A 23518-nucleotide genomic window follows, 5' to 3' on the forward strand; every position below is an offset into this window, starting at 1 on the left:
AGATGAAAGCAGTGTGGGCTTAATTACAGTAAAAGACAGATTTTTGAGACATTCTATTCATTTTATTCCTGAAAACTTTGAAAGTTAAAACTTCAAAGCTGAGCAGTTAACATGAAAGAAGTGATTCATGTTTATGTTTGCTCATATAGTATTTTCATTTGAAACTGCCATCTCAGCTTGACATCTTTAAATATAACTATTATAACATAAACAGGAAGAAAAAACAAACAAGGGAAAAAGAAAAGTAGACTGAAGGAAGGGAGAAAAAGAGGGAACGGAAGGAAATGATTATGGTATTTTATAAATTTAACACCTCAATTAATCAAGATCTCTAACTGTGTTCACATATCAAAACCATCTGCAGTCTTTTTAAATCATTTGTCTTGTATCTCATGAAGCATACAGGCTGTGTCATATATCTGTAAATTTGAATTGACGTAAATCAAAAGCAACATTACCAATTACTGTCACGAGAAAAAAATAAACTAAAACAACACTTTTTTTGCATTCTTGAAAATGTTCAGAACCTTTTTTTATATTAAGAGTACTTTATCCTTTTTAGTACTTTAAGGTTGCATTTACTGTACACACTTAAAATGCTGTTCAACCCACAGTTAGGTTAAAATGTGACAAAACCAACCTTTGGGTTTAATTAACCCAAATGTTTATATTTGCACCAACAATAAGTAAAAAAGCACAATGCAAGGGGTTGGGTTTGTCCCTTTTTGACCAAATATGCCAGCATTCTTATGATTTTCTCACTTTGTATAAAGTTGTATGAAGCATTAAATTATCCCACAGGGAGATTTTGTTATTCTTACAGAAAATAAAGGTGAAAACAAACAGACTAATTAGTTACAGTTAGTTATTAGTGAAGTAAATCAGCCATTAGTGAAGTAAAAGCACACTAATGAATGTCTTTTCTCTCAAGACTATACAGACACAAGAGATATTTTCTTTTCTAATGACACCTCTGGAGGAAAAATTAGGCAATATATTTCCCCAAAAATGGTTGGTGGAATTGCACAAAGCATTCAGAGTGTTTCCACATTCTGGAGCGGAGGAGAACGGAGGGGCGATATTCACAACCTTTCATGTATCTTCACTATGTGTTATATAGTTTAAATTCCTTTCATTGTTGAATGTTTTAAAATAGTATGTATGCTTTTTAAGAAAATGTGACAAAGCCTTATGTCATAAGACAAGGTGTTAATAGTGAATTGTTATTTGTGTGGTTACTGTACACCTGCAGGTTTTTGAGATTTCATCCAACAAAACAAATAGCACTGCTATCAAGCTGGGTCATAAAAAGAGGGCAACAATGCAGAGTTCCCGAGACGAGCTTCCCAACAATTCCCTTATTCATCCTCCAGGCTTTTATATTGTCGGTCTTACCTCTATGGCTTACACCAACATCTATGTCATTTTTCTTTCAGTAGTTTATGTGTTTACAGTCATGTCCAATGTTTTTCTCATCACCATTATTTTCTATGACTGTCGTCTACATGTTCCGAAATTTATGGCCATTTGTAACCTGTCAGTGATTGATCTTATGCTCAGCACGTCTCTTGTGCCCGGAATGATAAAGATTTACCTTTTTCTGGACAATTTTGTACCGTTCAATTTATGCCTTGTGCAAATGTTCATCTACTATGCTATTTTAGGCCTCGAAGCCATTTCTCTATGTGTTCTGGCTTATGATCGGCTGATTGCGATCTGTTTTCCTTTGAGACAGGAGTCTTTAAACACAAACACCAAAATGGCCTATATCATTTGTGGGATTTGGGTTTTTGGTATTGGTACTGGACTGTATGGTCCTATATCCATGACACAATTATCATTTTGTGGCTCTGTTATGGTCAACAGCTATTTCTGTGATTTTGCTCCTGTTTTTAGGCTCGCCTGCAACGATACGTCACAACAATGGAGTTTCGCCACCAGCAAAACTATACTCCTCGTGTTTCTCCCTTTCAGTTTTATTTTTTTGACATATACATGTATACTAATCACTGTATTCAGAATGAAAAGCATCCAGAGCAGATATAAGGCACTGGCTACGTGCACAGAACATCTTATATTAGTGGCATTGTTTTTTTTTCCCTGTGTTGGTTGTTTTCAATCTTGGATTTTTTGGATTTGTTATAAACCCCAACGTAAGGGTGGTGGTCCTGTCCATGACTTCACTTCTTACACCCTGTGTGAATCCCATTGTCTATTCTCTGAAAACTAAAGAGATTAGAAGCAGAGTTTATTCTTTGTTTACTCAAAGACGGTCTGTTGAACCACTAAAAATGTAAAGTTTCATGAGATTGTTTGTATTGTTTTGGGGGGCACTGTGTCATTTTGCTTTTAATGTTTCTAATGTTAGTTTCAATCATTAATTTTGCCATAAAATTTTATCTCTTTGGTAATTTGCCTTTTTTCAATATATCTATGTTGTATGCAGCTATAGTAGGTCTTCATAGTGAATTAATCATTTAATTATTTGCTTTTGGTCATTCTTAAAGTTTATAATAAATCTTTTCAAACCTGGTTGCAATATAACAAGAATTTGTGTTACTTTTCTGAGAATGAGTTGCAATTAATGTGTGTACAGTAAATTTTGTTTCTCTTTGTTTATATTTGTTCTCAACATTTGGTCAAATAATCTACTTAATGCAACTAAATAAAGAAAACAATTTAATATTAAGATTAACAGAGATTTGAATATTTGAGAAATACTATTTCAAAAGACCTCAATAACTATAAAGCTACTTGCTTTAATCAGTTGTAGTTGTATTTAATAATCAATACAACACCTCCATCTAGTGGACAATACTTATGCGATAGACTCTGGCTGTTTCTCAAACGGAAGGCTGCATACTTTGGAGGTCATATTTGTAGGCTGCATACGTCACACAGACTTGTCTTAGTTCAGAATATTAATAATTATAAAGTTTACTATTAGTTAATTTTAAATTGTTGTAATATTATGACTTACGAATGTTATGTGAAATAAACTGAAATAAACAAAGCTTGATGACGTATGCAGCCCGCATATGCGATCTTCCGTCGGACTCTGAAAAATGTAACACATTTCCGGTCCGTTGCATGAAATATGTCCGTCTGAAGAGATTTTGAACCATTAATGTAAGTACTAACAAAATGTTTCTACGGCTATTTGCTAGCATATTATCACGTAACGTTACTGATATGTACGACTAGTTTTATAATAACAGGTTTTTATGTTGACACGTTTCAGCTGACCGTCAGTCAGTTTCATGCACTTATTTTACTGATAAAAATGGCCTCGACTCCATCGCCGCACAACCGGAGCAGAAGCGACGATGAAGATGATCCAGTGGATCAGATGATCGCCCGGACCGGCTGCGCAGAACTGCATTACTCGCTGCAGGAGTGCATGGCAGAGAAGCAGGACTGGAGGAAATGTCAGACTTTAGTTCAGAGGTTTAAAGAGTGCATGTCCACCTACCAAAACACTCGCAAAGAACAGCTGCTTAAACAGAGAGGCTCAAACGCACAATCTTCTTGATGCACAGACTTCTGTACAGTAAAATTTTAAAGGACATCGCTGATATCTCAGTTTCTTATTAAAGTACGTGCATTGTTTTGTAGCAGCACTGGTTGTCATTGCCTAAATTATGTACAATATAATAAAAAAATCAATATTTCATATTATATCGTTGCAATTTCAAAGTACAGATTTATTTTGTACACTAGATCAACTGTTTATGATGACAATGTATCTGCAGAAGGAAAGTCTGTTTATGAAATTGAACAATGGGACTCTGGGAAGTATTCAAGATAAACTTACACCAAAAACTGTAAAATGACTTTTCCTGGGCGTTTATATACTAAATAAATAAAGATAAATCACAGGTCATATCACTGACAATGACTTTCAATGTAATTCTACAGAGACAATCAAAGCACAGAACTGGATGGGCATTATAATAACAGAGGGCCCTGTCAGATAATATACAGTATGTGTTACATATAGTTTTAAATTTAAAAGTATTTGGAAAATGTTGCTTTGCATGGTGTTTATTCTCATTGTTATTCACATACAGAAAGAGAAGGGCACTTCAAGGGCTCTGCCCTTTCGAAGGGAGTAAGGCAGGGTTCCCCAAATCTTACCCTGGAGGGCCAGAGCACTACAGAGTTTAGCTCCAACCCTAACAAATCAAACTTACCCACCTCAGATTTTCTAGTGAACATGAAGACCTTGATAAGCTTGCTCATGTGTGTTTGATCAAGGTTGGAGCCAAACCCTGCAGTGCTCCGGCCCTCCAGGTAAGATTTGGGGAACCCTGAAGTAGGGCATAGGGATGCTCACTTCTGTTTGGAAAATACCCCTATAGTCCCAAATTTACGTTCTTTTAGAGGTCTTCATGGGCCAACTTAGATCAGAAAACCTGAGGTATGACCAGAGCTGATTCGGTTCTAAAAGTTTCACATGTGCCTCGGACACAGGTCAAGCCTTGGTTAATTTAAAATGAATGTGTTTTTGACAAACGTACACGATAAAACCCTGAACTATCTTGCATGTGTGCATTGAGTCCTTTTCCAACCCCTTCTCTGTTTGCCAGGACCGCTTTTGGCATCGTGTGGCTGGTGGTAGGTTAATTTTCATTGAGACAGACCTGTCAATCAATTGTGAATGCACATTTTAGCTGTAACCTTGGTGTCCCCATCAGATAACAAAAAAATAGAAAGCAGCGGGTTAAAATGGGGGTACAGCAGGTACAATTAAATTAGTATGGTTTATAGGCATTTGTTTTAGCCTTTTTCAGGAATGCTAAGGGGCTAACTGACTAAATAGGAATTTTATTACTGAAAATTTTGTTACAAATGAATAAACCTTCAAAGCTGAGCAGTTAACATAAAATAAGAAATGTTTTTTTTTATTGCAGGACTGTACAAATTATGATAGATGGTTATGTGTTTCACATCACTGTTTGCTATATAGCGTTAAAATTTTCATTAGAAACTTTGCTTGGCATCTTTAAATATAGCCATTGTAAAATAAACAGGAAAAAACTAGAGGAAAAGAATAGTGGACTGAAGGAAAGCAGGAAAAGAGAGAATGGAAGGAAATGATTATGGTATTTTATATATTTAACACCTCGATTAATCAAGATCTCTAACTGTGTTCACACATTAAAAGCATCATGTACTGTAAGTCTTTTCAAATCATTTGTTTTGTATCTCCTGAAGCATGCAGGCTGTGTCATATAATTTGAATTGACGTAAATCAAAAGCATTACTGGAAAAGATGTTCAGAACCTTTATTTTGTTTTATATATATTAAAAGTACTTTATCCTGTTTAGTACTTATAAGTGCATTCACTGTATGCACTAAAAATGCTGGAATATTTCAACCCATGATTGGGCCAAAAAGAGACAAACACAGCTTTTGGGTTAAATTAACCCAAATGGTTACATTTGCCCCAACAGTTAAACAATGCAACGCAATGGGTTGGGTTGGGTTTGTCTCTTTTTGACCCAACGCTGGGTTGATTTGTTTTTAGGTATATGAATTTCTTACTTTGTATAAAGTTGTATGAAGCATTAAATTATCCCACAGGGAGATTTTGTTATTCTTACAGAAAATAAAGGTGAAAACAAACACACTAATTAGTTATAGTTAGTTATTAGTAAAGTAAATCATCCATTAGTGAAATAAAAGCACACTAATGAATGTCTTTTCTCTCAAGACTATACAGACACAAGAGGTATTTTCTTTTCTAATGACACCTCTGGAGGAAAAATTAGGCAATATATTTCCCAAAAAATGGTAGGTGAAATTGCACAAAGCATTCAGAGTGTTTCCAAATTCTGGAGCGGAGGAGAACGGAGGGGTGATATTATTAATTTCATGTATCTTCACTATGTATTATATTTTTATTGTATAAATTATTTTCATTGTTGAATGTTTTAAAATATTATGTATGCTTTTTAAGATATTAATAGTGAATTGTTATTTCTGTGGTTACTGTACACCTGCAGGTTTTTTCATCCAAAAAAAACAAATCACACTGCTATCAAGCTGGGTCATAAAAAGAGGGCAACAATGCAGAGCGCCCGGGATGAGCTCCCTAACAATTCCCTTATTCATCCTCCAGGGTTTTATATTGTCGGTCTTAACTCTATGGCTTACACCAACATCTATGTTATTTTCCTTTCAGTAGTTTATGTGTTTACAGTCATGTCCAATGTTTTTCTCATCACCATTATTTTTTATGACTGTCGTCTACATGTTCCAAAATTCATGGCTATTTGTAACCTGTCAGTGGTCGATCTTATGCTCAGCACGTCTCTTGTGCCCGGCATGATAAAGATTTACCTTTTTCTGGACAATTTTATACCGTTCAAATTGTGCCTTGTTCAAATGTTCACCTACTATGCTATTTTAGGCCTCGAGTCCATTTCTCTATGCATTCTGGCTTATGATAGGCTGATTGCGATATGTTTCCCTTTGAGACAGGAGTCTTTAAACACAAACACCAAAATGGCCTATATCATTTGTGGGATTTGGGTTTTTGGCATTGGTATTGCACTGTATGGTCCTATATCCATGACACAATTATCATTTTGTGGCTCTGTTAGGGTCAACAGCTATTTCTGTGATTTTGCTCCTGTTTTTAGGCTCGCCTGCAACGATACATCACGCCAATGGAGTTTCGCCACTAGCCTAACTATAATCCTTATGTTTTTGCCTTTCAGTTTTATTGTCTTGACATATACATGTATACTGATCACTGTATTCAAAATGAAAAGCATCCAGAGCAGATATAAGGCACTGGCTACGTGCACAGAACATCTTATATTAGTGGCATTGTTTTTTTCCCCTGTGTTGGTTGTTTTTAATCTTGGATTTTTTGGATTTGTTATAAACACCAATGTAAGGGTGGTGGTCCTGTCCATGACTTCATGTCTTTCGCCCTGTGTGAATCCTATTGTCTATTCTCTGAAAACTAAAGAGATTAGAAGCAGAGTTTATTCTTTGTTTACTCAAAGACGGTCTGTTCAACCACTAAAAATGTAAAGATTGTTTTTATTGTTTTTGGGGACACTGTGTCATTTTGCTTTTAAGGTTGTTTCAATCAATAATTTGCCTGTACTAACTACTACTTATCTTTAAAAAAAAAATATCTTGGTCATTTGCAATAATTAAATTTTTGTTTCTTTGTTTGCCTTTTTCAATATATCTATGTTGTATGCAGCTACAGTATGTCTTCATAGTGAATTAATCATTTAATTCTTTGCTTTTGGTCAATCTAAAAGTTCATAATAAATCTTTTCAAATCTGGTAGCAATATAACAAGATTTTTTTTTACTTTTCTAAGAATGAGTTGCAATTAATGTGTGTACAGTAAATTTCGTTTCTCTATGTTTATATTTGTTGTCTGCATTTGGTCAAATAATCTAAATAAAGAAAACAATCTAATATTAAGAACAACAGAGATTTGAATATTTACTGTATAATATTTATATAAAATATTTACACCGTTTCAGCTGACGGTCATTCAGTTATTTTATTGATAAAGAGTGCATGTCCACCTACCAAAACATTCACAAAGAGCAGCTGCTTAAACAGAGAGGCTCAAACTCACAATATTCCTGATGCACAGACTTCTGTACATAAAATTGTAAAGGACATCACTGATATCTTAGTTTCTTATCAAAGTACATGCATTGTTTTGTAGCAGCACTGGTTGTTATTGCCTAAATTATTTACAGTATATAAAAAAATGAATATTTCATATTATATCATTGGAATTTCAAAGTACAGATTTATTTTCATGCTGAGACATTTTTAAAAGCTTTGTAAAAGCCACCATAAACTCATTTGTCATGAATGAGTAGATTATAGGTTTAAGCATTGGAGGAAGGGCAGAGGTCAATGAGAGATTAATAATCCTAGTGTTTGTGTTCAAAACCGCTCCTATAGCCTATGTCATGCAGACATGCATATAAAAATATAGCCACCAATATTAAATGTGCACTACATGCCTTTGTGGCTCTTTGACAGTCTTGTGATTCTGTATAACGTCTCAGCTGTGCAAGTATATAAAAAGACAATAAAGCATTCTGGAAACCATAGAAGAGTCACAAGGCTAAGAAAGCTCATTACATAACTTGGGAAGTTATTGCTATAGGTGGATCTTAATATAGGCACATGATCACAGTAGAAACTGTTTATGATGACAATGTATCTGCAGAAGAAAAGTCTGTTTATGAAATTGAAAAATAGGCCTCTGAGAAGTAGTCAAGATAAACTGACACCCAAAACTGTAAAATGACTTTTCCTGCGTTTATATGACAGCTGACCTCTGGGAAAGACCGGTATGGGTGTGTAGGGCCAGCAACCCTATGCACAGCACTCGCAAGAGGGCACCAATCACAAGCAGCCTTCGAGTGCGCCTCAAAAGGCGTAGAAGGGTTGAAAGAATGAGGAAATTGAGAAAGCAGAGAGAGAAAAGGAGGGCTCAGTTTACCAGATACCTATAACTTCACCAGATCCTTACTGGGAGAAGCAAGATCTGGGAGCCTGAGTAGCCCCAAGGAAGAGGTGGAGGCTTTTCTCACAGGGTGTACAGTATCCCCGATCCTGTTTATCATGGGCATGAACCTTATCATCAAGGCAGGAGAAAAGGAAACCAGAGGCCCAAAGATGGACTCAGGGATCCTGCAACACGCTCTTAGAGGTTACATGGACGATCTTACTATCACAACATATTCCCATGTTCAGGCCTGGTGGGTTTTAGTGAAACTCGAAGAGATGGCGACATGGGCCAGAATGACATCCAAGCCAAAGAAATCAAGAAGCTTGATAATCAGGAAGGGCAACATCTCCTTCAAGTACAACTTGGCCATAAAAGATGAGATCATCCCCTCTATTAAAGATAACCCGATCAAGTATTTGGGGAAGTGGTATGGTGAGTTACTAAAGGACCACAACAATGTCCACACCACTGAAAAGCAAGCAGAGCTGTGGCTGAAGAAAATAGAAATATCTGGACTTCCAGGCAAATTCCAAGCATGGCTGTTTCAACATGGCCTGGTCCCCAGACTGTTGTGGCTACTGACTATATATAATGTCCCTCTCACTGCAGTGGAAGGGGTAGAGCGTAAGATCAATACACACCTTAGAAAGTGGCTTGGAATTCCACCTAGTTTTACATCAGTTGGGCTATACATCAGAACAGGGCAACTTCAGCTACCCCCCTCTTCTGTGGTTGAGGAGTTTCAAGTAGCCAAGTGTAGGGTGGCCATGACCTTCAGAGAATCCAGAGATAGGAAAATCAGTGAAGCAGGTATAAGAACAAGGTCAGGATGGAAGTGGGAGGCCACTGCTTCGCTACCCCTAGCTGAAGGGAACTTAAAGCTCAAACATATCATTGGAGCACCCTGTGTAGGACGGCAAGGCCTAGGTATGTCCCACTTTCATACATGGGGGAAAGCCAATTCAGTGGAAGGAAAAGCCATGATCCAGGCAGAAGTAAGGGATCTAGAGGAAGAGCGAAGAAGGACAAAGGCAGTGGAACTTGGATCCCAGGGTGCCTGGACTCGGTGGGATCTCCCTAAGCGGAAAGTGTCATGGAATGATCTCTGGAGGCTGGAGCCATACCGAATATCCTCTTACTGAGGGCCGTTTATGACACCCTTCCTTCCCCTGTGAACCTCCACAGATAGGGGCTGAAAGATGACCCTCTGTGCAAGCTCTGCGGGCAGAAAGGAACAATCGCCTATGTCTTGACAGGTTGCAGCACAGCACTTGCTCAGATGGCACCATTACAAAGTCCTAACAGTCCTTGCCAATATTTTGGAGCAGGAGAGAACCAGGAAATGTCAAATAAGATCAAGGTACCCCTTGCAATAGCTTTTGTAAAGGAGGGTTCAAAGCTACCAGGGTCCAGTAAGATCAGTGCAAGCATTCTGCAGTCTGCCCAAGCATGACCTAAAGAAAAGACTTCAGTTTCCTGACTTTGTCCACACTACCTTGAGACCAGACGCAGTCCTTTTCTCTCACACTGGAAAGAAGATCCTCCTTGTTGAGCTTATGGTACCATGGGAAGAGGGGTGTGAAGAGGCATTTGAGAGGAAATCTGAACGTTACAGGGAGCTGGTGCAAAACTGCAGAGAGAAAGGCTGGCAGACATGGTTGTACCCTGTTGAGGTGGGATGCAGGGGGTTTCCAGCCCAATCAGTCTGGAAACTGCTGACAGCTGTTGGACTGAGAGGATCAGACAGAAAAAAGGCAGTGCGAAGACTTGGGGAGGCAGCATGGAGCGCCTCCTGTTGGATTTTGAATAGGAGGGAGGAGTCGAGCTGGCAGCCAGGAAGGAGTGAGTGATTGCTGACCTGCCAACAGGAGAGTGTTATGGTCAAGGGTCAAAACACTTAATGATAGTTGTTTTTTTTTTAGTTGGCTTTTGTTCATTTTGTAATATTTATTATATTATACAGTATGGTATTGCCTTAATTATACTTTTTATTGTTTCTTTTATTTGATTGATTTGTTTTTATTTTCTTTAATTGCTTAATGCTTGGGTCCTTTCTTATATTGTTTTCTCTGTATATTTATCTGTTGAAATAGTTTTGTTCCAGATATTTTCTATCACTTTTAATATTTGTGTGTAATATTATGTGTAATATTTGTATTCTCTCTGTTTTGGAAGGGTTTAGGTTGGGGGTAGTATCCCAATAATTGGGTTTTGGAAGTGGTTTTTAAAAACAAAAAAAAATGTTGAGATGAAACACAAATAAGGACACCTGACAAAATATTTCATGTAATTACTTGACAACAAATGGCTGTTCTATGGTAGGAAACATCAGTAAAATGCATCCAAATTTATATATAATTCTAGAAGTTTCCTATTGATGAATACACTCAGTGGTACTTATAGATACTTCCCAAAATCAGTGGTGTATACAGAAGTTTCCTAGTTCAGACACATCTCTCTTCAGGGCTCGCATGACGTATTAACAAATTATACTTAGGTTTAGTTTAGTACTTTAAGGTGCATTCACTCTATGGACTAAAAATGCTGAGTTATTTCAACACACGATTGGGCCATGGGACAAACACAGCCTTTGAGTTAAATTAAAATGTTTACATTTGCCCCAACAATAAAAAACCCAACACAACGCAATGGGTTTGTCTCTTTTTGACCCAACGCTGGGTTGAAAATAACCTGACTTTAACAGTTTTTAGGTATATGATTTCTCACTTTGTATAAAGTTGTATGAAGTATTACATTATCCCACAGGGAGATTTTGTTATTCTTACAAAAAATAAAGGTGAAAACAAACACACTAATTAGTTATAGTTAGTTATTAGTAAAGTAAATCAGCCATTAGTGAAATAAAAACACACTAATGAATGTCTTTTCTCTCAAGACTATCCAGACACAAGAGGTATTTTCTTTTCTAATGACACCTCTGGAGGGTACAAATTGGCAATATATTTCCCCAAAAAATGGTTGGTGGAATTGCACAAAGCCTTCAGAGTGTTTCCAAATTCTGGAGTACAGGAGAACGGAGGGGCGATATTCACAACCTTTCATGTATCTTCACTATGTGTTATATTGTTTATTAAATTATTTTCATTGTTGAATGTTTTAAAATGTTATGTATGCTTTCTAAGAAAATGTGACATAATGAATTGTTATTTCTGTGGTTACTGTACACCTGCAGGTTTTTGAGATTTCACAGAAACAAATCACACTGCTGTCAAGCTGGATCATCAAATAGGGCAACAATGCAGAGCGCCCGGGACGAGCTCCCTAACAATTCCCTTATTCATCCTCCAGGCTTTTATATTGTCGGTCTTACCTCTATGGCTTACAACAACATCTATGTCATTTTCCTTTCAGTAGTTTATTTGTTTACAGTCATTTTCAATGTTTTTCTCATCACCATTATTTTCTATGACCGTCGTCTACATGTTCCGAAATTCATGGCTATTTGTAACCTGTCAGTGGTTGATCTTATGCTCAGCACGTCTCTTGTGCCCGGCATGATAAAGATTTACCTTTTTCTGGACAATTTTATACCGTTCAAATTGTGCCTTGTTCAAATGTTCACCTACTATGCTATTTTAGGCCTCGAGTCCATTTCTCTATGTGTTCTGGCTTATGATAGGCTGATTGCGATCTGTTTTCCTTTGAGACAGGAGTCTTTAAACACAAACACCAAAATGGCCTATATCATTTGTGGGATTTGGGTTTTTGGCATTGGTATTGCACTGTATGGTCCTATATCCATGACACAATTATCATTTTGTGGCTCTGTTAGAGTCAACAGCTATTTCTGTGATTTTGCTCCTGTTTTCAGGCTCGCCTGCAACGATACGTCACGCCAATGGGGTTTTGCCACCAGCACAACTATAATCCTTGTGTTTCTCCCTTTCAGTTTTATTTTCTTGACATATACATGTATACTGATCACTGTATTCAGAATGAAAAGCATCCAGAGCAGATATAAGGCACTGGCTACGTGCACAGAACATCTTATATTAGTGGCATTGTTTTTTTTCCCTGTGATGGTTGTTTTCAATCTTGGATTTTTTGGATTTGTTATAAACCCCAATGTAAGGGTGGTGGTCCTGTCCATGACTTCATGTCTTACGCCCTGTGTGAATCCTATTGTCTATTCTCTGAAAACTAAAGAGATTAGAAGCAGAGTTTATTCTTTGTTTACTCAGAGACGGTCTGTTCAACCCCTAAAAATGTAAAGTTACATGAGATTGTTTGTTTTGTTTTTGGGGACACTGTGTCATTTTGCTTTTAGGTTGATCTACATGGTTTGAAGTTTGAATCAACTATTTGCATTTACTTACTACTGATCTTTTAAATTGTATCTGCCTTGTCCTTTGCAATAATTAGATGTGAAGAATTTTGTTCCTTTGTTTGCCTTTAATTTGTTCTATGCAGCTTTGTCTTCATAGTGGATTTATAATTTCAGTCTTTGCTTTTGGTCATTCTCAAAGTTCATAAATCTTTTCAAATCTGGTTGCAATATAATAAGAATCTGTGTTACTTTTTATATCTGATAATAAGTTGCAATTAATGTGTGTGAACAATGAATTTTGACTCTCCATGTTTATATATTTGTTCTTAGCATTTGGTCACATAATCTACTTAGTACAAGTTAATAAAGAAAACAATATAATATTAAGAACAACACAGATTTAGTTGTATTGTTATGTACTATTTCAAAAGACCGTCCTGACTATAAAACTATAATTGCTTCAGTTGTATTTATTAAACAATACAATACTTCCCTCTAGTGGACAATATTTGTAATTACTACAGCTGTTTTATTGCCGTCGATAGACTCGGGCCGTTTCTCAAACGGAAGGCTGTATCCTTTGGATGTCGCACTTGTAGGCTGCATACGTCACATGCAGTCTCATTTCAGAATATTAATAACAATTAAAAAGTTTACTACTATGCTCAGTTAATCTTAAATTTTTGTAATATTATGACTTGCGAATGTAATGCTCAGTTTTTTTTATTATTGAGAATAACATTTACAAAACAACTGAGAGAGTCAGCATAGTAACAAGTGTGTAATAGGAATATTACATTAATTTCAACATGGATCCAAGCATTCCATGATAGTGTTTTAAGCATTTTGGTTATTTAACATTTTAGAGATGACAAAAGCTGTCAAATTCCGCAATGAACAACATAAACATTAGTGATTAATTAATTTAAACATTTTTGCTTATGTATATCAAATTTTGCCAGAAATTTAAATAAAAACAATCCATGGTGCTTCTCAAAGTAACGTTATCAAAACTTTAAAATTCAGAAAGATAAACTTGAACAAAATGAACTTGACCATGATCTGAAAGAGACAGTTTCAGCAGTAACAACATAAACAAGCGGCTGTCGCGGTCCGCACGTAACTTCCGGTAAACTCCGCTAATAATAAATAACAACAAAGTACTTTAAACGTAGTTTATTTAAACAAGCAAAAAAAAAAACACATAGATTACCTAGGAAACCAAAACATTTGTTATTTTCAAAGAGGCATTTGTTCAATAGACCAGTTTAGCAACTAGTCAGACCATTAAAAAAACGAAACCGGAAGTAAAGTTCGGATCCAGACGTGTATCCCGTGCATCCGATGAAACCGTCAATAGACAAACATTATTTTCCAAATATATTAGTTTTTAATAAAAAAAACTAATATTTTATTTAATAAAGGTTAAATTAACATTAAGATTTAGAAAACCTACAAATCCTTCAATTTGTATAATTATTTATTAAAAATCACTATTTCAAATGTGGCTTACAATCACTAGACTGATCTGGGCCACAACTTCTAAACTGATCTGGGCCACATACCTCCCACAACTGGCCCAAAAGTTAACTGCCATCATGGATCCAGTGACATCATTGCCACACCTGGCCCATACTTGGCTGACGTGTTGCATGCCGTTGCCGGCAGCACGCCAGCAGTGCCATCATGAGACCGCATTCGGGCAGAGTCCGTCTGCTATGTGGGTAAGTTTCAATTTCAACAAACCACCATTATGGTTATTAGTCTATGTATTTTTAATCTGCTCATTTGCATTTAAAAGGAAACACCCCAAAATGGCACATTTTTGCTCACACATACAAAGTGGCAGTTTTAACAGGCTATAATACATTTTCTATCTGGTATTTTGAGCTAAAACTACACATACTTACTCTGGGAACACCACAGATTTATTTTACAACTTAAAAAGTCTTGAAATGTCCCTTTTAAGTTTAAACGTATTTGGAAAATGCTGCTTTGCATGCTGTTTATCCTCACTGTTATTCACCCATATAGGCCTCCTGTTGATGTGACTGTGTATGGATCAGTTAAGTTTGGTCTAATTGCACAAGATGGCACAAATTGATTATATGGACAGTGCAGCACCACAGCAGATGCCACACACTTGAGTAGTGGATCACAGAGCAAAAATACAATATGATAAAATCAGAACATACTATTACCACTTATTTACCATCAGTGTTTGTCACCACATTACATTTATGCATTTGGCTTTTATTCTAAGTCACTTCTTAATCGGTAAGTTTCATATTGATGAATACACTCAGTGTAGTAGATACTTCCCAAACTATACAGAACTTTTCTAGTACAGACACATCTCTCTTCATGGCGTGCATGACGTATTAAAAGTATTAAAAGTTTAGTTTACTCAGGTATTGTTATACAAGCAGTTTAAGCACAGGAAAAACAATCTGTGTTTATTACAAACTATAATAATAACTTCAAAATAATAAAATAATTTGTCTTGTATCATATATCTGTAAATTTGAATTGACGTAAATCAAAAGCAACATTATACTGTCACAAAGAAAAAACACTTTATTTGTTTTAAAGTACTTTATCCTGTTTAGTACTTTAAGGTACATTCACTGTATGCACTAAAAATGCTGGGTTATTTCAACACACGATTGGGCCAAGGGACAAACACAGCATTTGAGTTAAAATGTTTACATTTGCCCCCAAAAATAAGTATTGGGTTGGTTTGAGTTTGTCTCTTTTTTGACCCAACGCTGGGTTGAAAATAACTTGACTTCTACAGGTATATGATTTTCTCAGTTTGTATAAGTTGTAAATTATCCCACAGGGAGATTTTGTTATTCTTACAGAAAATAAAGGTGAAAACAAATTACTAATTAGTTATAGTTAGTTATTAGTGAAGTAAATCAGCCATTAGTGAAATAAAAGCACACTAATGAATGTCTTTTCTCTCAAGACTATACAGACACAAGAGGTATTTTCTTTTTTAATGACACCTCTGGAGGAAAAATTAAGCAATATATTTCCCAAAAATGGTAGGTGGAATTGCATAAAGCGTTCAGTGTGTTTCCAAATTCTGGAGCAAGGGAGACCGGGGTGTGATATTTACAACCTTTCATGCATCTTCACTATGTGTTATATTTTTATTGTTTAAATTCTTGTCATTGTTAAATGTTTTAAAATATTATGTATGCTTTTTAAGAAAATGTGACAAATGTAATCAGACAATGTGTTAATAGTGAATTGTTATTTCTGTGGTTACTGTACACCTGCAGGATTTTGAGATTTCACCCAACAAAACAAATAGCACTGCTATCAAGCTGGGTCATAAAAAGGGCAACAATGCAGAGCGCCCGGGATGAGCTCCCTAACAATTCCCTTATTCATCCTCCAGGCTTTTATATTGTCGGTCTTACCTCTATGGCTTACAACAACATCTATGTCATTTTTCTTTCAGTAGTTTATGTGTTTACAGTCATATCCAATGTTTTTCTCATCACCATTATTTTCTATGACCGTCGTCTACATGTTCCGAAATTCATGGCTATTTGTAACCTGTCAGTGATTGATCTTATGCTCAGCACGTCTCTTGTGCCCGGCATGATAAAGATTTACCTTTTTCTGGACAATTTTATACCGTTCAAATTGTGCCTTGTTCAAATGTTCACCTACTATGCCATTTTAGGCCTCGAGTCCATTTCTCTATGCATTCTGGCTTATGATAGGCTGATTGCGATCTGTTTCCCTCTGAGACAGGAGTCTTTAAACACAAACACCAAAATGGCCTATATCATTTGTGGGATTTGGGTTTTTGGCATTGGTATTGCACTGTATGGTCCTATATCCATGACACAATTATCATTTTGTGGCTCTGTCAGGGTCAACAGCTATTTCTGTGATTTTGCTCCTGTTTTCAGACTCGCCTGCAACGATACATCACGGCAATGGAGTTTCGCTACCAGCACAACTATAATCCTTGTGTTTCTCCCTTTCAGTTTTATTTTCTTGACATATACATGTATATTGATCACTGTATTCAGAATGAAAAGCATCCAGAGCAGATATAAGGCACTGGCTACATGCACAGAACATCTTATATTAGTGGCATTGTTTTTTTTTCCTGTGATTGTTGTTTTTAATCTTGGATTTTTTGGATTTGTTATAAACACCAATGTAAGGGTGGTGGTCCTGTCCATGACTTCATGTCTTACGCCCTGTGTGAATCCCATTGTCTATTCTCTGAAAACTAAAGAGATTAGAAGCAGAGTTTATTCTTTGTTTACTCAAAGACGGTCTGTTCAACCACTAAAAATGTAAAGTTACATGAAATTGTTTGTATTGTTTTGGGGGACACTGTGTCATTTTGCTTTTAAGGTTAAAGTTCATAGTAAATCTTTTCAAATCTGGTTACAATACAAAAATAATTTGTGTTACTTTTCTGAGAATGAGTTGCAATTAATGTGTGTACAATACATTTTGTTTCTCTATGTTTATATTTTTTCGCAGCATTTTGTCAAATAATCTACTTAGTACAATTTATAAAGAAAACAATCTTATATTAAGAACAACAGAGATTTGAATATTTCTATTGTTATGTACTATTTCAAAAGACTGTTATAACTATAAAACTATACTTGCTTTAATCAGTTGTAGTTGTATTTAATAAACAATACAAAACCTCTAGTGGACAATAATTATGTGATAGACTGACTTTTTCTCAAACGAAAAGCTGCATTCTTTGAAGGTCACATTTGTAGGTGGCACTTCACACAGAAGTCTTATTTCAGAATATTACCAATTATAAAGTTTACTATTAGTTAATCTTAAATTGTTGTAATATTATGACTTGAGAATGTAATGTGAAATAAACCAGGCATATGCGACCTTCGGAGGATGCAGCCTTCTGTCGAACTCTTAAAAATCCATTTCCAGTAGTGTTATAGGGTTACAATAAAATTTTAAAGGACATCACGGCCATCTCAGACTCTTATCAAAGCACATGCATTGTTTTGTAGCAGCACAGGTTGTCATTGCTTAAATTATGTACAATATATTAAAAAAACATGAATATTTCATATTATATCATTGGAATTTCAAAGTACACATTTATTTTCGAGCTGGGGTGTATGATACTTCTTTTAAAAAGCTTTTTAAAAGCCACCATAAACTCATCTGTCATGAATAAATAGATTATAGGGTTAAGCATTGGAGGAAGTCACAACCGCTCCTAAAGCACCAATATTAAATGTGCACTACATGTCTTTGTGGCTCTTTGACAGTCTTGTAATTCTGTATAACGTCGCAGCTATGCAAGTACACTGTTAACCCAGAAATTGTCTTTACTCAAACAATCAAGGAAAAATCATTAATATTTTCTGTTTTGAAGCCAAAGCTTAAAAAGTTTAGTTAATTTAACTGTTAACCTTACAAAATCTATTAAACTAAAACATTCAAGTAAAATGAACTTAAAATTATTAGTTCATGTTGTGAGGAATACCCATAATCCTTTGCGCCTGACTATTTAGATTATTTTTTGCTTTTTCACAAATTAAAAACTGATAAGAACTTTCTCTATTCAAATATTTGTTAATAAAATGTCATATAGGTTCAAGCTCTTATATTATTGATGTTGTTTTGTTGTAAATGATAATTTTGTGAAGTCACCGTTCAGGTGATCAGTGTTTCCGTACATGAACCCTGTTCAAAACATTTTATTGTATTTCTCTCCACTGTACTTACAATGTATGTCAAAACACATTTTTTGTGTGTTTCTGTGGAGAATCACATTTATTCAATGATTGACTTAAAGTCATTGTTATAATACCATTTATAACATCAAAAGTAATATAAAGTGATAAAAACTAAAGTTATATGCAACAGGTTTCCTCACACATTTCTAGTAATGTCATCTAATCTGGGTTAAGAGTGCATTGAAAGAAATTAAAACATTAAGTACATTAAACTTAAAATTAATTGTTATTTCAACCAGGCAAAATCAACTTTTTTAGGGCAACGAGTTTCCATAAATTTTTTAGGTTCAATCAACCTGTATGGGCTTACAGTGTATATAAAAAGACAATAAAGCATTCTGGGAATCATAGAAGAGTCATAAGGCTAAGAAAGCTCATTACATAACTTGGGAAGTTATTGCTGCAGGCAGATCTAAATATAGGCACATGATCACACTAGAAACTGTTTATGATGAGAATGTATCTGCAGAAGGAAAGTCTGTTTATGAAATTGAACAGTAAGGCACTGGGAAGTATTCAGATAAACTGACACCCAAAACGTAAAATGACTTTTCCTGTGTGTTTACTGAATAAATAAAGATTCATCATGGGTCATATCATTGACAGTGTCTTCAAATGTAATTCTACCAAGACAGCCAATCAAAGCACAGAACTGGCATGGGCATCACAATAACAGATTGCCCTGTCAGATAATACGTGTTACATATAGAAATCTTGTTTTAAGTTTAAAAGTATTTGGAAAATGTTGCCTTGCATGGTCTTTATTCTCATTGCTATTCACCTACAGACAAAGAAAGGACACTGCTCTGCCCTTTGAAGGGAGTAGGCTACAGGGATGCTCACTTCTGTTTGGAAAATGCCCCTAGTCTTGCATAGACCTTCCTACTTGACTCTTCACAGGTCCATTTAGATCCAAAAACCTGAGGTTTGACACAAGCGTGTTCGGTTCTAAAAGTTTTACGTGTGCCTCTTTCTTTCTGTCTGACTGGTGTGTGCAGACACTTTTTTTTTGACGTTTGCACTGGGTGGCAGTCAGGTCGGACTCGGGTCTGATTTTCTTGGGTTAGTCTCAGGTTGGTTCTTTCTTTTTTTTAAATGATTTATTTATTTATGCACGTCGGGTTTTGGTAAAAAATAATTTGGGTCATTTCAGAAATACAGAAACAAAAATATTATATTTGAGCAATTTTATTGGCATTCAATTTTAATGGCAAAATTATTTTACAACATCAAGTCAGCCAGTCTGTTCAACAGGCTATTTTGTCAATTCTCTAAATATATACAACTTTTATATTATAAAACGGGCGGTTGTGGTTCTTCATTCTGATTGGTTGAAACCCGTTTTAAGCCGTGATAAAACACCCCGGTAACCCCACGGGTTCAGACCGCATTACATAACTATCACTGCGCCACTGTTGCTGCGTACTGATTTATTGAAATAAACACTACAGTCTTTAGTCATATTTTTAATTTGTCTACAATTGCACAATTAATGGCGACATCCAGATAAATGTCAATAAATATTGTTGAGTCATCTCGTCAATAAAGACAAAATATTCCCCGAGGAGTTTTTATCTCAAATTCATATTTCCGCTATCCACTGGGTGCCGATCTTACCTTAAACACTGACGCATTCACTCAACACTAAAAACACAGTGTAAGTTTTGATCAGGCTCTGAATCTGATCTCTTACAAAAGTTATTCACAAAAATGCAATTATCTGCAATGAAGGTAGGATGAAATAGTTTTTTTTAAGCGGAGGGTCTGTTCTTTCATTTTATATTTTATGTTTATTTAAAGAAAATTATTTTTCTGCAAGGCATTAAACTAAAACTTGGTGGCAACTTAAAACTAAACGCTGACGGGGGAAAGAGTTAAGCATGCTTCCAAGCATATTTGATCATCACTTCAACAGTTGCACAATATAAATGTTAATGTATAAATTAGATGAATGGTGATTTATAAAATAAACACCACAGTCTTTAATCATATTTTCATTGTGTCTTTGCTGCGTCTGTGTTGGTTGGGAACTGCGCTCTGTTGCAGCCACACTTGATTCTGAGGAACTACTTAGTTTGGTGGAAGAGACAACTTATTTGTGTCTCATTTTATGAAATTCTGCTATGAATATGAAGTAACCATTTTATAAATGCAATAAGCCCCGCGAAGCAGTGGTGTTACAGTGCATTTAGGTTGTGCCTAACAACACCCCTTAGCTCTTATACCCACTGCTTCGCGGGGCTTATTGCTTTAATATATCATAACATTAGTAAACACATAAATGTAAAGCCAAAAATGTACACTTTTCTGTACTTCCAAGCTGAAAGGTTAAAGTAAAAATAATAAAACTAGATCTATTTCTAGTTTCTCATTTATTTAGTTTCACATTTATTACCACAGAGGTGTTAATCCTGTTTCGTTTGTACAGATCTTTTATGGATTGCATGACCTCTTCTGTCTTTAGAGTGTATATGATGGGATTCAACATGGGTGGTATTATTTGTGTCAAGGAAGTATTAATAATACGGGCATCTGGATCAATAGATGTTGACATAGATTTAACGTTTACGCTTAAAATCGGGAGATAAAAAATAGCCACTAACGCAAGATGAGAAGTGCATGTTTTCATGGCTTTGTTTCGATCTGCACCATGCGCAAGTTTAAGCAGTGCAGCGGCAATGCACAAATATGAGATGGTAACCAGCAACACTGGCATACAAATCAAGAGACCAAATGAAATATATGCTAACAAATAGTTGATAAAATTACTATTACAGGAAAGGCTAATGACAGGCCCGTGATCACAGAAATAACTATTGACCGCAGTAGATCTACAAAACGACAGCCTGTTAATCAAACCTGCAAGTACAGCAAATAAAGCAAATGAAAAAATCCACATTCCAACTATGATGAATGACATGGTTGATTTGGTTATGATGGCATGATACTTTAGAGGATAACAAATAGCAATCAATCTGTCAAAAGCCAAAGCGAGCAGCGTTAAAGACTGCAGGTTCATAAAATGAAATACAAAAAACATATTTGTCAAGCATTCATTATATGAAATGTACTGATGCTCAAACAAAAACATATCAAGGAGCTTTGGGATCACAGCCGAGCTTCCACACAGATCAGTGAAAGCCAAGTGAAAGACGGCAACATATTTGGCCGTGTGAAGTCTGCGGGCTAAAAAGATGACGCACATGATGAAAGAATTTCCAAAAACAGTCACAGCATAAACCACACACAAGAAGACATAGTAATACTTCGCTTGTGGAAAATTTGAAAAGCCTTTGATGAAGAATGTAGCAGGACGGACAAATGTTGAATTTGCAGAAGATGTTGACAGGGAGGTCAAGTTGTTCATTGTCTGGTATTTTATCTCACCAACTGTTAGAAAATGCAAAGAGCAGAATGATGAATGATGAATGAATTTGGTCACAATGTATTGGTCAACAAAAAATGTTTGGATTTTCTTTAATATAATAATAAAACGGTGGCACCATGACATTTTTTAAATATATATGTTCTAATCTAACCTAATCACAATATAATGTGACACATTATACTTTATGTAGAAAATGTAACCTACAAAATTACTTCCTGCTTATTCATATTCAAAGAAACATAAAATGATTCGTATACTCCACATTAAATGATATTCATTTTAAAATAAAAGTTATTCATTCACAGTTGATGGTTTTAAAGTGTTCAAATACATTTATTTTATATACAGTACATAGCATTCTGCAACATATGTACCATCACAACTGAATGCTCTGTGACTGCTAAAAATAAGTGTTGACCACAGCAGAAATGAACGATTATGACCACAGAACTGCAGAATGAAAGTCTGCTCATGAACAACGCTGCAATGACTGATATAAACAATTCAATAAAGCAGCGATTTTAGCAAACATTTCTCTTTGAATTACAGTCATATGGTTCTCAGGGCTAAACAAACAGATCTGTCATAAAATAAAAAGATAGGTATTAACAAACTGGAGGATGTTTTACAAATGCATAATTCATATGTGATGAACGGATTCCCTAACAATGACTTTTGTGGCTAAGGGATAAGAGCAATACTCTCACAAATGTTAGTAGATGATAAATAAAGCAAACATGTGTTATATTTTAGTCTATAAAGATTACAACAAATAGATCAGAGTTTCCTAGAAAAGAAACAATGCAGACAAAAAACAGATATATATAATAGTATTTGTTGTGAGGTATACCAGAAAATCCAGCAGACTGGAATGAAACATTTCTGTTTTCAAAAGCACTACAGAATGTACACGGCCACTGTAGATTTGCATACATCATTTTGAACCAGGAATAGTTTCACTCGCAAACATTACATCACACAGATTTTTTGGTTAATACATCAAGTTTAAAATAATGAATATCCTACTTTAGGCATGGTATACTCACAGAAAGGGGAAGTACAGCACAATAATATCTCGTGGATATTTGGTCTGGTGTTGAACTCTTATATATATATAGAAAGAGAGAGAGGTGTCAATCTTTTCTGCCTAACTGTGACCAACTTAACCAATGACCCACCTCTTCAGAGCAGTTAATTGGCCAATCAAAACACATGTTTGATTCATTGATCTAAAGGTGCATTGTGTAACTTTAAGAAGGATCTCTTGATAGAAATGCAATATACATATACATGTTATATGTTATAAGTGGTGTATAAAGACATTACAAAATTAATTCTATTGTTTTTATTACTTTAGAATAACACGTTTTTATTTACATACACTGTGAGTCTTCTTACATGGAAGTCTCCATTTTGTGCCATCATGTTTTTACAGTTGCCCTAAACTGACAAACTGTTCTATAGAGCGCATATTGTCACAAGTTGTGTAAGATGATGACTTGTTTGTCCTGTGGTGGCTACCGTAGCTTCTTTATGTGTTTTGAAAAGGCGGGTGAGCGTTGGACTG

The 23518-nt window shown here is 35.5% G+C and overlaps 6 protein-coding genes across 7 annotated transcripts; 5 read left to right on the forward strand and 1 right to left on the reverse strand.

Annotated features, from left to right (window-relative positions):
* The first annotated feature begins 1256 nt into the window (after positions 1-1256).
* On the forward strand, positions 1257-2354 carry LOC129446750 (olfactory receptor 2V1-like). The gene is given in 2 exon segments (XM_055208012.2): positions 1257-2089; positions 2091-2354. Coding segments are annotated over 2 exon segments (975 nt in total). The 5' UTR covers positions 1257-1321; the 3' UTR covers positions 2298-2354.
* A 621-nt stretch (positions 2355-2975) lies between these two features.
* coa4 (cytochrome c oxidase assembly factor 4 homolog) lies at positions 2976-3881 on the forward strand. Of its 2 annotated transcripts, none has more exons than XM_055208014.2 (2): positions 2976-3129; positions 3242-3881. In XM_055208014.2, the coding sequence occupies exon 2, from the start codon at positions 3284-3286 to the stop codon at positions 3530-3532; it is 249 nt and encodes an 82-aa protein (XP_055063989.1). In that variant the 5' UTR covers positions 2976-3129; positions 3242-3283; the 3' UTR covers positions 3533-3881. The 2 variants fall into 2 exon arrangements, with proteins under 2 accessions (XP_055063989.1, XP_073730853.1); XM_073874752.1 differs by having other exon boundaries at positions 3021-3129; positions 3257-3881.
* Positions 3882-5632: 1751 nt separating this feature from the next.
* Positions 5633-7244, forward strand: LOC129446284 (olfactory receptor 2V1-like). The gene has a single exon (XM_055207238.2). The coding sequence runs from the start codon at positions 6074-6076 to the stop codon at positions 7046-7048; it is 975 nt and encodes a 324-aa protein (XP_055063213.2). The 5' UTR covers positions 5633-6073; the 3' UTR covers positions 7049-7244.
* Positions 7245-11698: 4454 nt separating this feature from the next.
* Positions 11699-12966, forward strand: LOC129445886 (olfactory receptor 1L4-like). Its single transcript, XM_055206883.2, has one exon. The coding sequence runs from the start codon at positions 11768-11770 to the stop codon at positions 12740-12742; it is 975 nt and encodes a 324-aa protein (XP_055062858.2). The 5' UTR covers positions 11699-11767; the 3' UTR covers positions 12743-12966.
* A 3038-nt stretch (positions 12967-16004) lies between these two features.
* LOC129445887 (olfactory receptor 1L4-like) lies at positions 16005-17184 on the forward strand. The gene has a single exon (XM_073874434.1). The coding sequence runs from the start codon at positions 16156-16158 to the stop codon at positions 17128-17130; it is 975 nt and encodes a 324-aa protein (XP_073730535.1). The 5' UTR covers positions 16005-16155; the 3' UTR covers positions 17131-17184.
* A 3747-nt stretch (positions 17185-20931) lies between these two features.
* LOC129445888 (olfactory receptor 8C8-like) lies at positions 20932-21942 on the reverse strand. Its single transcript, XM_055206885.2, has one exon. It carries the CDS (start codon positions 21928-21930, stop codon positions 20932-20934), a length of 999 nt encoding a protein of 332 aa, XP_055062860.2. The 5' UTR covers positions 21931-21942.
* Positions 21943-23518: the final 1576 nt, after the last annotated feature.

This window comes from Misgurnus anguillicaudatus, chromosome 12 (assembly GCF_027580225.2).
Source record: "Misgurnus anguillicaudatus chromosome 12, ASM2758022v2, whole genome shotgun sequence".
Classification (NCBI taxonomy): domain Eukaryota; kingdom Metazoa; phylum Chordata; class Actinopteri; order Cypriniformes; family Cobitidae; genus Misgurnus; species Misgurnus anguillicaudatus.